This window comes from Thunnus maccoyii, chromosome 10, assembly GCF_910596095.1.
Source record: "Thunnus maccoyii chromosome 10, fThuMac1.1, whole genome shotgun sequence".
NCBI lineage: Eukaryota > Metazoa > Chordata > Actinopteri > Scombriformes > Scombridae > Thunnus > Thunnus maccoyii.
In genome coordinates this window covers 19226122-19242837 of record NC_056542.1, presented here as the reverse complement: position 1 = coordinate 19242837, position 16716 = coordinate 19226122, and the positions used below count along the sequence as shown (strand labels likewise).

The following is a 16716-nucleotide window of genomic DNA, read 5'->3' as shown; positions in this document are numbered from 1 at the left end:
TCACGCTTCATCAGTCCAGATTACAGTCGTCCAGCCTCCAGCTCGGCACATGGGGAGCAGATGGCCCCATAATCACCAGGGTTCATCTCGGACTGAAACAGCAGCCAAAACCAGCTCCCGATATTTGATTTAATTTTAAGTATAGCTTAAAATACAGGACATGTCAGCTGGCATCATTGCAAGAGACTCCATAGATTTGTTGGCTGGCAGTGCCAACACAATTCATGGCTGTGGTTATTTAGAGCATGTTTACCCAGAGATGTGCCCAACATCAGAGTGGCAGATCCTTCCACAAGGTTTTAGCTTATAGCTTTGCAAGTAGCACTCTACAGGGTGCTGTAGCTGGGGGATAGGAAGGAATCATAGCTGATTTCTCTCTACTGTAAAGGTCGCTGTCTCCTCCTGGAATCATATGACCTCACTGGATACCAGACTTCCCTGATGTATGATAGCACCATGGGACTCAATTTAAGTTCCATGCCCACAGGACCAGAGACTTCACCTTTCCCAGCTGAGACTCTCTCTCTCTCTCTTCATAATACAATTAATAATGCACACACCTGAATTTGACATCCATATTGTTATGTTTCCTGTGAGCCTTTTTTAACAAACATCCTGCCTTTCAGCAGCATCTGTGGTAAGGCTTGTAAAAAAAAGTCCAATACAATCAACAGAGCAAAACAGGAAACTCCCACAGACTGATTTCATGCGTGGTGTTCCCTGTTTTATGGAAAGGCCGCACTGAGCAATATTTGGAATGAGACAAGTGATTGCGATACTTGTGTTGCGGAAAGTAGGTTGAACACACGCGCATGGCTGCCTCTCTGTTCCACCCACATTCCAACAAATGCTCCTTCTGAGTCACGCACCATAATGACACCACACTGTGCATGTTTTCAAGACGAAAAAACAGAGCATAGTTGGTCATTTTCACAATTCTCTGTATGCCGACGCCTCCTGCCGGGGATGTGGGAGACAAAAAAACAAAAAAAACCCAACAACAGCGTGTAATGATGTTTCATAAATCCAGCCAGAAGAACAGAGAGTCCGGAAAAATTAAATGCTTGCGTGATTCAGTTCTTCAATGCAGCCAAACTGAAATGATTTCGTCCTCTGGTTGCATTGTTGATGAATTTCTGCTGTTACATAACACAGCTGAACCTCCTTCACAGTTAAGCAACACAACATGGGAATGCCAACATGTTAATGCCAAACACTGTGAGCCTGCAGATGTGATTTCAAGCTGAAGAGCTACCTCGGGGGATTGAAGGAATCAAAGGCTTAGCAGAGATTTGAGCGGTGCAGGTCCATCTGAAACATCCTAATGTCAACACAATTGCCACTGAATCAGGGATTTTCTGCAGGCAGATAGAGATTGACACAATGCAAACAAGCTCTCCAAAATGTAGTTATACAGTAAATACATTCAGAGAGCTTGAGTCATATCTGGGAATCAAAGGTTCAAATTTCTATTAGCAAATATTTTCATGCATTAGTCACGCATTGTCACAAATTTGTACAGCTAAAATGTATTGAAAACAATTAATTTTCTCCCACGCAGTTAAAAACCATTTCACAATGAATAAAACAGCAAATTCCAATCATGAATAACTATATATAAATATATCAGAATGTCATTATCATGAGTGTTATGAATTAGCAACCCAAGCTGGATCCTATATCAATGTGATATTGATATTCCACCCTGGAGTCAAATACTGAATTTAGCAGGTTAACAGAGATTTCAGGGTGAGAAGGATGACAATATAAACAGATGGTAACTTTATTTTTTTACAGTTGAGTCAGGTATTTTACTCAAGTGTGTGTGTGTGTGTGTGTGTCTGTGTGTATATTTTGTGCAAGGGGACTCTGGTGCTCTTAAAGCAACAATATAATGCCCCTGAGCATGTTTTAAGTAGATTAAGTGAATCTTAAAGCCTAAATGAGGTCATTTTTATGTTAAAATACTGTAATAATTGATCCACTTAAGGACAGACTGTCTTCCTACGATCTCCTTGACAAACAGCAAGCAACCAGCATGAGCAAGATCTGACACTTCTTTTTGCCTCGTTCTTATCTCCCACTCTGGGCTTTTTCTGCCTCTCAAGCCCCACACTCTGCTTTTGACTTTGCTGTCTTTTGCAGCCAATCTGCACTGAAGTTTTTCTTCCTGGGTATTCTCCTTTGGAACCGTGCGTCATCTCTCTCTCTCTGTCAGTTCCACTTTTACTTTCCTGTCACTTCACGCACTTTCTGAGCATTGCACATAGTTGGTATGTGTATCCTTTAAAGATATGTGTACACTGCAACTTGTGCGTGTTAAAACAAGCACAGGAATCTGCCAATAGAGTGAAAAAATCTTTCATGATCAGTTTTAACAGATTGGAGAGTTTTCTTGAAACTAACATCTTGAAAGACAAATTACTCATTACCAAGATAAAGTTACATGATTAAAATACATTAGTGAAACACATGACACTGCAGTGAAACTGAAATCTGTAAGTGAAATATTATATTATATAAGTTCATATTCTTTTCAGGAAATCATGAGTACTTTGGGACATTAATGTTTTTTACCCATAGGACTTAAGAACACATTAATAGCATAAATACTGCACACAAATGTGCAACTATTAATCTGATAATCTCTCCTCTCTTGTCAATCTTGTACGTGAATTCTATATCTCTCTTTTTTATTTCTGTAATGAATCGTGTCTTTCAAATAGCAGCATATTCAAATAAATAAAGCTGTGATGAACTGAATGTATATAATGGCAGAGCAATAAAACAAGTCCAATGGCAAAGACTCCCAGCAGAAGATGAAATAATATCCTGCATGGGAAGAGAGGCAGCAACAGAGGAGGGGGAGGGGGGAGGGGGTTAGAGTGCATAGGGGAATAGGGGTTAAAACATTCATATATCTCTTTCTCTCTGTCTCATATTTATGCATGTATACAATTCTCATCACATCATGCCAGCTCCCATGGGAGCCTGTCTAGCATCTTATGGAAATGAAGCTTTGAGGTTATAGTATATATATGTTGTGAGAACCTCACAAAGAGAACGTGAGGTAGAGGCAGAGCAGTGTGTGGTTGTGTGTATTTATTAATGTTATTATTATGTGTATTTGTTGAGGTAGGCATGTGACAAGAATGCTGAATGCAATACTTGATGTATTTATTAGTGGCAGCGACTCCAGAGCCATACCACATACTGCACATTATACTCCAATGTTAATGGTGTGTATGTAACATTTAACTCAAATTCACAACATGTTTCTCACATTTGGGGGCATGTGGTATCACCACAGTGGGGACAAACTGGTCTTTAACTCCCAGTGAGAGGTCAAAGTGTACACCTTCACAGATGAAAGAGCCCAGCATGGCTAGTTTGACCCCAACAAACTGCAAAGACATATTGAGGGGATAACCTCTTCTCAGGTCTCTCAGCGAGTGTGTTGCCCTGCACAGCGTCTTTGGCTTATGGTAATGAGGTGCTCTGTCAATGAACAGCAGGGTAAACAGCTAACGCTGGGTCCACTGGGACCGGCTTGCCATCTACACAAAGCAAAGAAATCAAGGTTGAGCTGAGGACTATTCTTATGAAACAGTCTACAGCGTGCCTGATGTCACGCTCCCACGTTTCACGTCACTCGCCATCCTCTTCATCTGTCTCACTTGTTCCAATTGAACCTGTAAACACACATTTTTTTTAGCCCTCTCCTCTACATTCTCCCTCTCAGCATCACTTGGCCACTGAGGGTGGTTGCCATGGTTACACCACCCACAGGAGCCGGCTACCTTCCCTGTTACCGTAGCAACTGGTTCCCTACAGAATTTCAAGCATGTCACTCACTCTCTCTCTCTCTCTCTCTCTCACTCCGGCTTGTTATGAGTCTGCCTTGCTCTCTCTTTCTTTCTTTCTCAAATGAAAGAGTCCCCATATGTTTGGTTTGACTTTCTATCACCGGTAGATCAGTAGCTTAATGCTTGGTTAGCTTTCCTTATTACTGGCTGTTGGTTGTTTACACGCCACTTCAGTTACTTATGCAATCCAAGGCCCTGCTGAGTTGGGTTTCTTGTATCCTTCTGGTATACCAGAGAAACTGCTTTCTTCAATCTCTTACTCTTCAGAGAGAGCTAAAATATAATAAATAATTATATAATAGTTCCCATAAAAAGTTGTTGAATAATAATTTAATCTGAATATATATGATATAACATCAATTGCAACAGGAATTATTATTATTATTAGCCATTATTATAGACATTATATTCTAAAATAATAATTATGTACACAATATAATTATAATATAATAATTAATTAGTCAATTGCAAAATTGATAACCCACCTTTTTCTTATATCATTGACACTTTTATATGTTTTAGTTTTTTTTGTGTTATGTTTTTTTTCACTTTAATTTATTACATTTATTATAAGTAATTTATCATGCAAAATGGCCAAAATATTCAGGTTTTAGGTCTCAAATGTGAGAATTTGCTGCTTTTCGTCTATTTCATATCACTGTAAATCTTTGGATTGTATAAATCAAAATATTTTAAATCAATACCTTTTGCATTGGGAAATTGTGATGGGGATTTTCTGTATTTTATTTCATTTTTAACAATTCATAAATTAAATGAAAACAAATCAATTTATCATTGAAGAAAATGATTAGGTACAGACACAAATCTAAAGTAATATCTTATCATATTAACAATATAGTTAATATTGACTACTATTACTATCATTATTAGTGATAATAATACTATTAGTAGTAGTATAGTATTTATTTTTGATGATCCCATTCTTGCTCACTAGTTGCCAATGTGGTGAGTCAGTAGCTGACTTAATGATTGCTCACATGTTTCTCTGCTTCAGAGCCACACACCCAGCATGTTACAATACAACTGAATATCTTCTCATTTTGTTCAAATCAACTTGGCCAACTCTTTGTCCTTCCAACACTCCCTTTGCTCTGCTCACAACTTCTATAACTAATAATCTGATTATTATAGAATCAGTCAATCAAGACTGTATCTGATGTACCTTCCCCCAAGTTAACTAGCAAGGTGGTGCGACTGCTGTTCTGTCCACTGTTAGTAACACAACACAAGCACTGGACAATTCCAGTAGCAGCAGAGAGCACACTGACAAGAAAATAATACTGATAACTGAGATCATGTCAAGCTGACATGTCCTGTCTTGCTTTAGCCCTCTCAGTGTTATTTTAAACTGGGCCACTCTGGTAAGATAATGCGTGCTGTGTAGTCTGCCGGTCTGTGCTGCAGAATCACTCAGTAGATTAAATATTAGTGTTATCTCATTTCCTCAGGCCATAAAGTCTCCGTGGACTGTCCAACTCAAGAGAAAATGGCTTAAGCATTGAGATAATCAGTACAAAAGACCCCTTACTGTGCCCTCGTACCTCCATTTGTGCTTTGTACTTTTATTACATTCTTCTTCAAACCACAGCTAGACTAGTTCGAAGTATCCAATTTGTCAGCCGAGTCTGGGTGAGTATTAGCTGTTAACTGGCACAGTTTGGCCTTGGTGAGTGTGATGATGACCCAGAGCTGAGAAAAGAATGAAAAACTATCTGTCTCTCCCCATTGCTGGCTGAATCTTATTGTTGATGATTAACAGTAACCACAGCAGCACCTGAGTCTTGTTATCATCTATAGCATCTATAGTTATCATCAAGCTGCACCACCATCTGTGTATACTCTGTAAAATTTGGGCAGAGTCAACTGTAGGCAGCTTTTGTGGAATCTATGTTGAATTCTGAGTATTGAGTCGAATGTTGTGGGAACATTGTGTCTCAAGGGAAAGGAGGGTATGTTTGAGACTCCTTTGGTGGAAATGTACCCTCCTCTACAGGAAATTCCACCCTAAACAGCACATTAAACATTGGTAAATAAACAACTGCTGGCAAGTATTTGGCTCCCATATTTGGGAAAAAATACCAAACTTCACTAACAGATATGCTTTTTCTCTTTGAGTGATCATAAATTCATTCACTGATATGCTTAAATTTCCGTTGCCGTACAGTTTATTTAAGTTCAAATTCAGGTCTTGACTAAATATCCACTATCAAATATAAAGCTGACTTTACTGCTGCCACGTCCGTGTCACCTATCTGGTGATTTTCAGAAAATCACTCATTCCTCAGCTGATGACATAGATTCAGAGAAAATGGGTTTAACGAAAAGACAGATTACAAAACAAGCCTTGCAAAAAAAAAAAAAACTCACCACAGACAAGAGGTGTGGAAATTTCCCGATCCTAAGATGCATCGCGATGTGGACATGGATGATTCTGAATTGATTCATAGATGTCAGAAGTTGATTTTTTATAAAGATTTTCTGTGAACATGATGTTGACAGAACGACAAAGGTGGAACTCAGCTGCAAGGGCAGTGCAGCACCCGGACAGTCTACAGCGCACACACGCTAGACTTATCTTGCAGTTCATCTTCAAAAAAGTGGCTGCAAGCATTTTTTGATTTAATGACTAAATAATTACCTTTATAAGATGAACACTCAGAGAGTAACGTTAGTTGAGCGGAGCAGGGAACTCCAGCAGTAACAATCATGACTGGCTGACCAACACACACTGCAGCATTAAACAACTGAAACCAATTCTGTGTTGAGCTGACAAAGAATGGGGTAACCAAAAGATGCAAATAAAGACAGGCAGATTCAAATATCAAGAATGAAAGGAAAACAGCAGGAGTAGCAAAGAGAAGAAAAAATAATAAAACAAAGGGTGAGTTTGGAGCATGAATTATTCAAGGACAATCAAAGTATACATGAGGAAAGTGAAAAGATGTCACTGGCCACTGAAAGCTGCTGAGGCAGATGGAAGGAGCAGTGTCTAAGAGAGTGGGTATGAGAGGGGCAAGGAGTGCCTCTGGGATATGGCGGGGAGAATAGAGGAGGCTAGGGCAGAGACAGACGAAAGGGAGGGAGGGTTGAGAATGGATGAGCGGGGCAGAGGCAGGGAGGAGACAGGCGTGGGGATTTTCTTTTGTGTACGAAGCTGGGGAGTGGACCTGGAGGGCGGGGAAGGGGGTGGAAGGGTACATAAAAACCAGGTAGCATGAAGAGAGAGGGCTGATGTCGGAGCATTGAAAGGGTGCGTGACAAGTGCTAAAGCCTCACCAACAAGCAAGAGCCCGGACCTTCAATAATTGATGCAGCTTCTGCAGCGTGCCGTCTTTATAAAGCAGCGAGTGCGTGGTGCATGTGTGTGTGTGAGTCTGTGTACTAAGTTGTCTGTGAGTGGAGTGTGTGACCTAATTGTGCTGAGAAAACTGTGATTCCTACCCATCAGTACCACTGCACCTTTGGATTAATATGTTAGAAATGAGCTTTTAGTCTTTCTGAAGAAGCTGCGCAAAAATGATGGCGGAGCAGAAATGACCTGCCAAAAAGTACATCCATTTCCCTCTGTAACCGCTTCCACAATGCTCTTCTGCAGAATGTTCATACTGGCCTGATAAGTCTCAGTGGACCCAACAACCCCACACTCTCTCAAACCCTGCAGCTGGGGCCGTTAAGGAAATTAGATTTGCAGTTCTGCTTTCATACAACTCAGCGGACCACTCTGGCCACGGGCTTTTTCTTGCCTGTGTCCCTCCTCCCCGTTCCTTGTCTCGTTTCAAGGCCACCTGTGAATACATGTACATGACAGAGATGGATCTTTCTGCTCTCCCAGCTGCTCGGGCTGAGTAGCAATAAGGCTGGACTCCTCCATTAGCATGCACTCCACCCTGCAGCCCACATAACATTCTACATGCTCTGCATCACTCAGACTCTCTCTCTTCCTTCAACCCTCATGCTCTCCGTTTCTCAAATCATCCACTGTGCCAGGGCAATCCCCCGCCCCCACCCCCCTCCTCTCTCCAACCAGCCCTCAATCTCTTTCACTGTGCTCTAGCTTTTTCTCCCCCCCTCCCAGACACGACAGGACAAGTGTTATCACCACACTGCAGATGTTTTCGAGGGGGCTCCTCTGAAACCTCCCAGTGGCTGTGGCAGGACTAAACATCTCGCTTCGCCCTGGCGTTCAACTTTTTTTTAGGCTTACTGAGGCAGTAATGTTGGGTGTAAAGACCTTGCACTGCAGTGATATCTCTGCCTTGCAAGACTCCTGAGAGGGGTCAGAGCTGGATGCGATCAAGAAGGCTATACTAGTATCTCCATCCCTCCGGGTGACGCTGGACAAACCTATGACACACACACAAACACCGAAGACACTTGCATGCATTCAAACCACACAGTCCCATCTAGCTTTTACAGACACAGGTGCAAGGATTAATAACTGACCTACAAATTTTCAAAGCTAGGAAGGCTTGCCCCATCAATGAGTAGATGATGAAAAGTAAAGTAATCTTTGAGAAACTGAAAGTGGCTTTAATCTAATCTTCTTCCTTGATTATGTGTAACCTAGAAACAGCCATGCAGACTGAGAAAGTTGAAGAAATTAACTCATCAAATGCAGCAATCAGATCAGTTTATGCATGACAGGTTATAGAGACAACATAAAGTGATGAGCCTTGCAAGCAAACATTATTAAACTCTGAATTGGGAATTACTCCCCTTTCCAACTGGGACCCATAATTTGAAATATTTCAAAAAGGCCAGGAGACAAGATTAAGTAATCTAAACTAGGATTTGGCAGAGTTTCCTTAAATCTATCGGGAAGATGCTGTGTAAATGTGCAATTAATGTCAACTAATTTTCTGCCGAATAGCTGGATGAAGTCTACGCTTGGAGACACAAACACAAATGTATACTTTCTTTAGTTCCACCCCAGACTCGACTAGACGACAACAGAAATGAAAACCCCCAATAACCCTTCCGAACCAGATGAAACAAGGCACTGTTTCAGTGTTGTCGATTGCAAGCATGGCCAAAGGGTTCATTAATGGCATTCATTAATTTGTCACCTCTGGTAACAGCTAAACTGCTACGACACATTTACAGCGCTCCTTTCCTCCAGTATGGTGTTGCTCTCATTTCACAATGACTCTGCAGGATTTAATCAAGGTACTGTGTGTGCCGCACTTCAAAAACTTGGAAAGGAAGCCAGATACACAGAGAACAGGGGGAGAAAACATGTGATACAATAAAATGGTACATTTTATGCCCACTGGCACACGGATATAGTAGAGAATAGCGAGCACACGGGAATCCATTAGTGGAACCCGATTATCTCTTGGCTCTAAAATTAATTAAGTGAGTGTAGGGCAGAGTGTGCATGTATGTGTGTGTGTAAGAGAGAGAGGGAAAGAGAGAGGGAGAGAGAGATCTGGTCGTCCTTATCTTTTTTCCTTCTTTTTTTTAACAAATCCTCTTGTGTTACTGCATTGAATGGCAGATGGGGGTGGGAGGTGCATGAATCTGTGTGGCTGTATTCCAGCACAAAGCCTGAAATTGCTGCTTGTGGTGATGTGGTGGTAGAGGGGGTAGGGGTGGGTGGTGGGTGAGGGGTGGTGGCAGACTACACTTTAACTTTGTGACTCACTCATTTTTATTTAATCTGCAGCCATTCTACAATGTACTTCCTCTCCCTCTACTCTTCACTTCCCCTCATAAAAATCCCTGTTTTCTCCCTCTTTCCTCCCTTTATGTTTTAATGCTTTCCCAGGCTCCCTTTATTTCCTGAAACCTGTAGATAGGTTTGTTTCTGGGTTTTGGGTCTGCCACTACTGTTCCTCTGAGGTTCATACTGCAGTCATTTATCTTGATAAATACAGGCCTTGTTGACTAAAGCTGAGCATACCTGTAGTCCCTACGGTGATCATTAAAATGTTGTCTTTAAATCACATTTTCCTGTGTAAGGGTTTTGTTGTAGCAGAAACTGAGCTCACTGGATGCAGTCTGGCTTTGTGCTTGTTGATGAGCAGTGGCATACTGGTCATCGGGCATACAGGGACAAATCCCGGTGGGCTGGTGGACCGTCAAAACATCTATAAAGTTTTTAACTCACTGTGTGCCACTGTGTGTGAGAGCGTGCTGCGTGTGTGTTCCGGGACTGGCCAATCACAACCAACTAGCTCTAAACAAGTGAAATATTGTACATATGTGATCAACCCTCACTGACACCAGCACCACCACCACCACCACTATCACCACAATGGACTGATCCCAGCACATAAGTCCAGGGCTGAATTTCTTTCCCAGTACACCCCTGTTGAAGAGTGAGTATGAACAACACATTTGTAACTAGAAAATTCTGCAATTTCTAAAGAAATTGCGTGTGGGACCTGCAAACCGCCAGACGCAGCCACTGCCACTGCTGTTATTGCTACTGTTGCTGCAAATTTCTGCTTCAGCAGTTAACATTCAAATTTTGTTAGCGCCACCTACAGGTGAAATTGTATCAAATACCACACACTTGTTCAACATCCCTATCTGTATAATTTTGCTGAATTTGGTCACCATGGAATGTTGAATTTAAGAGCTATTTAAGTTAATAAGTAGTATAGTGGTATTTCACTAATGGCCACAAGGTGGAGCTATTGGCACCATGTCTCACTAGATCACGCACATTGACATGGAGAACTTGTGTACCAAGTTTAATTTCACTGAAGACAGCAGAACTGTAGAAATATCATGTTATAATATTACAGTAGCGCCCCCTGTGGGTAGAATTGTATCAAATTTTACATAATGGTGCACTGCCATTATATGTACAAGATTCTCAAATTTGGTGTCGATCTGAATCAGCATTGAAGCGTTATGGTTCGTTAAATGCATCCGGCCACGCCTTCAAAAGTTTGGTAACCAATTACAGACAAACGGTAAGTGATACCAAAAAATGAAGATAAAAGCTCTGTTCAGGATCATCTAAATATGGTATGTGCCAAGTTTGGTGAAGATTGGAAGAAAAATGTGCCAAAAGAAGCAAAAAATGTGTTTGTGAAAAAATTCAAAATGGCGGAAAGATTTTCAGGCGCAAATGGGCGTGGCCTATATCAGTCTACTTGGTACCATCCAAGGAATACACTGTGCCAAAATTGTTTGGATAGGCCTCATAGTTCATGAGTTATAAACCAAAACATAAAAACATAAAACACGTAATAACTGACCACATGGTGGTATAGGTCCCATTTTAAAATATGTTAAGCATTTCCACATAGGCCACCTGTCAGTCAAGTTTGAATACTTTAGCACTTTTAGTTTTTGAGATATGAGCTTTCAAACATTGCTCCCATTGACCTTCCATTACAAATTTTAATTTTATATAATTTTATATAAAATCAACAGAATATGCTAGAGATGAGAAAAGTAATAGCATACATCTCCTTATGGGGATGTACAATTTGACATTGAAATGAAGTTGATAAATCGTGTAGGACTAGTTAGACACCGAAAAACGGCGAAATAAATATATAATAATAATAATAAAGAGTGAAGATAACAGCGAAGATAACATAATTGTGTTTTGCTTTGCAGCTCCCACACAATTATAAGGAGGACAGTTGGGTAATACAACAATATGTCAACTGTAACAACTGTCTTTCTAGCTGTTGAGTTGACACGACTTGTCGATTAATCAATTAGTCAGTCGAAAGAAAAATCATTGGCATCTATTTTGACTATTAATCAATCTTTAAATGATTTTTCAAAAATGCCAAATATTCTCTGGTTGCAGCTTCTCCAATATGAGAGTTTGCTGCTTTTCTACATATTATATCATTGTAAACTGAATGTCTTAAGGTTTTAGACTGCTGTTCAGACAAAACAAGGCAATTTGAAGACGTCACATTAGGCTTTACAAAATTATGATTGTGATAAATTGTGAATGTTCTAACATTTTGTAGTTCAAACAATGGATACAGCAATCACATGAATGGAGAAAATATTCAGCAAAATGGTTAATAAAAACAAACTATAATCAGCCCTCCTTTGGTTGTATTGGACCATTGTAAGCAATGCTGCAAATGAATGATCAAGATTGTTTTATGGCAATATTTGATTTATATATATTAGTATAATTTGTGATAAAACCCCTTGATTTGTCAGGTTTTATTTCCTGGATAGAAATTTCTAGAAAATGTATTATATCATGATAGAGGTGGGCAATGTAGATTACATTATTTTCGCACAGAATATCTATCTATCTATCTAGAGAGAGAGAGAGAGAGAGAGAGAGAGAGAGAGAGAGAGAGAGAGAGAGAGAGAGAGATTGCTAATAGATAAAATAACCAGGAATGTCTGTTTTTGGCTAATTCAGCCAGTTCTAGGCGTCAAATCCAAGTAAATAATCAAATATCTGTAAAAATCATATCAATATCTAATACTGCCATAAATCAGTCCTGCTCATCGATGTGCAACATTGACCTACTATGTTCAAAGATGTTGAAGGGACAGCTACCATGGTATAAATGATATAAATGGTATGGCAAAATCTGACAAATTCAGCTGACAAATGTATACTGTCCCACAGTATATATGTACCATCATATCCCCCATCCTTATATCATGACCTGTATCACAATGACATATGTGATTTACTAAATGTTAACCATATCACTCACTGGTATTAAGAATGGGACTTCAAAGAGCACATCTAACCCACATAATGACTACTGACGACAAATTCAATTCAATGTTGGTTTCTTATATTTTTCATTACTGTCAGACTACTATACACGTTTACAGGCTGCCCAAGGTGGCTGATTTTGTCATCTTTTCATGTGTGACCTTTCATGTCAGGATGAGCACAGCTCAGCATGTCAATTAGCTAAATGCTTTGGATCCCGTGACAGATACTAGAAGTGCTATTACAGCTGACATACCTGGGAAGCCATTACTGAACTTGACATATATGACAGCTTGGCCACAAAGTGTTTGTCCAATCATAGTAACAACACACCATGATGTTGAATGTTTATTTCAGCAGGAACATTTTTAAAAGAACATGTATTTAGGCTTTACTATTCCTTTACTAATTTACTAATTAACACTGTCTGGAAATTTAATTTGCGAGTGTGATGATTAGACTTTATCCAGATGCACTAACAGATTAAAATATTACACTATAAAAGAGAGATCAAAACAAATTTGCCCAATTCACACATTTCAACTGAATTGCAGTTGAGTAAATTAAGGGAAGCTGACAGTTTTATTAGGACTAATACCACAGTGTAATCCAGCCAGCCAACCCTCTCACAGTGTCATAATCTTCAGCGTAAACCTTCATGGGCAGGTCTCCTTGTATGAAGCTAAAGTCTGCTCCTCAGCATAGCAGTAATCCCACTAAGGCTCTTACAGAAGTGAAATTATTTAAGAATGAAAGGAGAGGCTTTATGACTATTACAGACTCAGTGTGGAAGATGGCTAATAAATAAACATCTCACAAATCCTCTTAGGTAACTTGGGGAGACTCTGAACCAGCCAGCAATCTTTTTATTTTTTTCTATCAAACAGCGTTCAAGATTGGCTTCATTCACTCATCATTTCCAGGTGAAAAAAGAGGATTGACCTGAACCTCAGCTCCAGCTGGGACATCATGACTCATCCTTCTCCCCTCCTCCTCCCCCCCACCTTCACAGGCACCTCCAATACCACCCAGCTCCCGCACACGAGGGCAAACCTGAATGCACGTTTCAGTTCTATTACAGGGGGAGATGATGGGTGACTAAATCATTATTGAGAAATAAAGGTCGAGCCCATCAAACTGTGGGCCTGCTGTAATTTGTGATGATACAGGAGGGAGGTGGGAGCAGCTGGTGGCCCCATTGATCTGTAGTTCTGTACAAGAGACTTTCACTATCTCTTTGCTACGCATTGATGGAGACAGATGCCAATAGGATGACCCCAGATCTCTCATTACTATAATGTATCACACACACCGACTGTATGTCCAATGATACATCAAAGTCACCTCCCCCCCTCCCGGATGTGTCAGGCAGATTTAACAGTTTATTCACATGCATGTTGAAATTCATCAAGATGTTCCACTGAAAACCTGACAACGCTTCATGCGCCACACTGCCTTTACTTACTGCTCCTCGCTGTAAGATTCAACTGGGAGTTTTTTAATCTATTCAGAGTTCTTTCATGAAGACCAAATGTAACACAGAACAGTAATTGAATATGCATGAGTCCATCCTGCTCAAGAGCTGCACCACTCCTCTGAAGGATGGATTGGAGCTGATTTCTTTCTCTGACAAGGCCAGATGGGATGGAAGGAGATGGGATTTGATCTCCATCCTTCCACTCAGCAAAAGGCCTATATAACATTTTTTTTCCATGTCAGATACAGGCCCAGGCTTGACGCAGCCAACCACATATACTGCAAACCACCTATGTATGAAGCCAGTTATATTTATGTCCAGAGTGTGGACTTCCATTCATGTCTTATTACAGCATTTGCATTTCAAATCCTTTCACCATCACTGCATTTTTTGTGGACGTTGTGTGCCATTACTCTTGTTGACATAGGACGGTGCTCAGGGACGCATTTACAAATTAAACCTGCCCTAGATAAGGGTGCGTGTCAGCAATATGAAGATACGAGCAACTGCATGCGTGGCATGTATGTATAATGTCGACATTAAGAAAAATACAGCATTTAATCCAGCAAAACATACAAATTTTCAATGCGCCATCATATATGATTCAGATTGTCTTGTTCTTACCTCGACGTTCTCCCAAACGCAGTAGGACAATACAGCCATCAATATAGGTATTGCGGAATGTCCCATTTTCTCTCCTTCTTTTGTGTCTTTTTTTGACCAAGTTGCTATTGTAAAATAACTAACTCCAACATAAGCTGTCTGGTTACATCAGCTGAAGTGATGGACACTGCGTTTCGTCGGCGCCTTCCTGCGATATCTCCTGCGTCTGCGTCTTGTTCGCTCTTTCCAACGGACTCTCCAATGGCAGCCTGGGCTTTTATGTGGATGAAGTCTGACAGAACCAAGCCCTGTTTCTGCGGGTGTTTATCACGGGCTTTACTCATGGTGTCCTCACCTTGGCTTAGTAAAGAGAGACATCTGGTGGTGATGGGTTGGAAATACGACACGACAGGGCTCGCCCGCTGATTTTCATGCGTCAGTTTAAAGGGAGAATCCACCCCAAAAATAGAATTCACATTATTTATTCAGTTTTAACTTGGACATGTAAAGAGGCTGCTGAACAGTGAGCAGACTGACTGTATGATGGACAGTTTCTGACTCACAGCATTCAGATTACACATTTGGATGTAATATCTCAAATATTGAATCGCCATTGAATCACTCACAAATTCAGAGTATCACTTATGACATTATCAGTTAAAATCATTCTAAGTGTTTGTAAACTGGCGCATCCAAACCATTGGAATAGCAAAGTGGTTCCTAACCTGGGGGTCAATCCCCCACCATAAATCTAAAAGGGGACTTGGATTCTCTCTTCATGTAATCCCAGACTGACTTGTGATGTTGAGATCAGGGCTCTGTGAGGGCCAAACCATCTGTTGTAGGACTCCTTGTTCTTCTTGTTGCTGAAGATCGTTCTTTATGATTCTGGCTGTATTTTTGGGGTCTTTGTCATGCTTAAGAATGAATTTGGGACTGATCAGATCATCCCTTGTGGTATTGCATTATGGATAAAATCCCTCTTTGGTTTACCTGAGCAAAACACAAGTCCACACTAAGGCCATTGCCTGATGAGGAGATTATTTTATAAGCAGTAGATGAACTTTCTCTGTGCTTCTTTAAAAAGGTTTAGAACCACTGGAAAAGCAGATGAACTAATATACACATAGAGTGAATGATTTTTTTAAAAGCTCTTGTTCTCCTCCTCTTCCTCAAATACTGTCCCTCAATAAATACTACCTTAATAAAAATAGAGAAGCTCCCTGAATATAAAATAGAGAGGTGTTGACTCAACTCAAATTTTTAGTCTGTACTTTGGTATTGTTGTTACAGTAGGTTATATATAATGTGCAGTATAGAGACTAAACTAAACAAAATCACTGTGTAGCCTACATTTTATACTTAGAGCCTGGGGTTTGCAGTTCTTGCAAACCGTAGGCTATAATTTATATGGTTTCTAAACAATGAAGTCCACACAAATTAGGTCAATAATGACAAAAGACTTCATGAGAGGCTACAGCTAGCGCATTTTTTCTCCATTTAACTTGTTTGTTCACATTTCAAACTACATTTCACATGATAATATAAAGCTAGTTTTTCAGCATGTTTGGAAGCAACATCCACAAATAGTCAGCAGGGGGAACACATGGTATGAAAATGAAGAAATAAACTTCCTCATTAGTGCATGCTTGCAGTTAAACCCCAAACGGAAAGACAGAGGGGAAAGGCTTAGTGTGGAGAAAGGTAAATCAACAGTGGCAACAGCATTGGGACAACACAATGAAATGCAGACATTTACACTCAGCCAAAACAGAGTATGTTAAGAGGTAGGGGAACAAAGGAAAGAGGAAGAAATGATAAGCAGGCTGAGAATTGGGCAAAGCAACTTTAGGAGTATACAGCTTTCATCATAGGAAAACATCCAACTGGTCTTTGCGATCAACGCCATGAGACTGAGATGTTTGATCATATAACATACAGTAAATTTACGCATGAAGGACAAGAATTGATAACACAATTACGGAAAATAAGGCGGGTAGAGGAAAAGTATGTATAAAAGTATGTTAAAGCGTAGAGACAGCTTGAAGGGAGGAAATGGTTATTTAGTTTTTTGAGGACGA

The 16716-nt window shown here is 40.3% G+C and overlaps 1 protein-coding gene across 2 annotated transcripts in view; it reads right to left on the bottom strand.

The window, feature by feature from the left end:
* The window catches only part of aplp1 (amyloid beta (A4) precursor-like protein 1), a 36974-nt gene extending 22001 nt beyond the window's left edge, over positions 1 to 14973 (bottom strand). For both annotated transcript variants that reach the window (XM_042423431.1, XM_042423432.1), the window contains exon 1: positions 14657 to 14973. In XM_042423431.1, the coding sequence (XP_042279365.1) occupies positions 14657 to 14722 (66 nt within the window). In that variant the 5' untranslated portion in view covers positions 14723 to 14973. The remainder of the gene's footprint in view (positions 1 to 14656) is intronic.
* Between the last annotated feature and the right edge of the window lie 1743 nt (positions 14974 to 16716).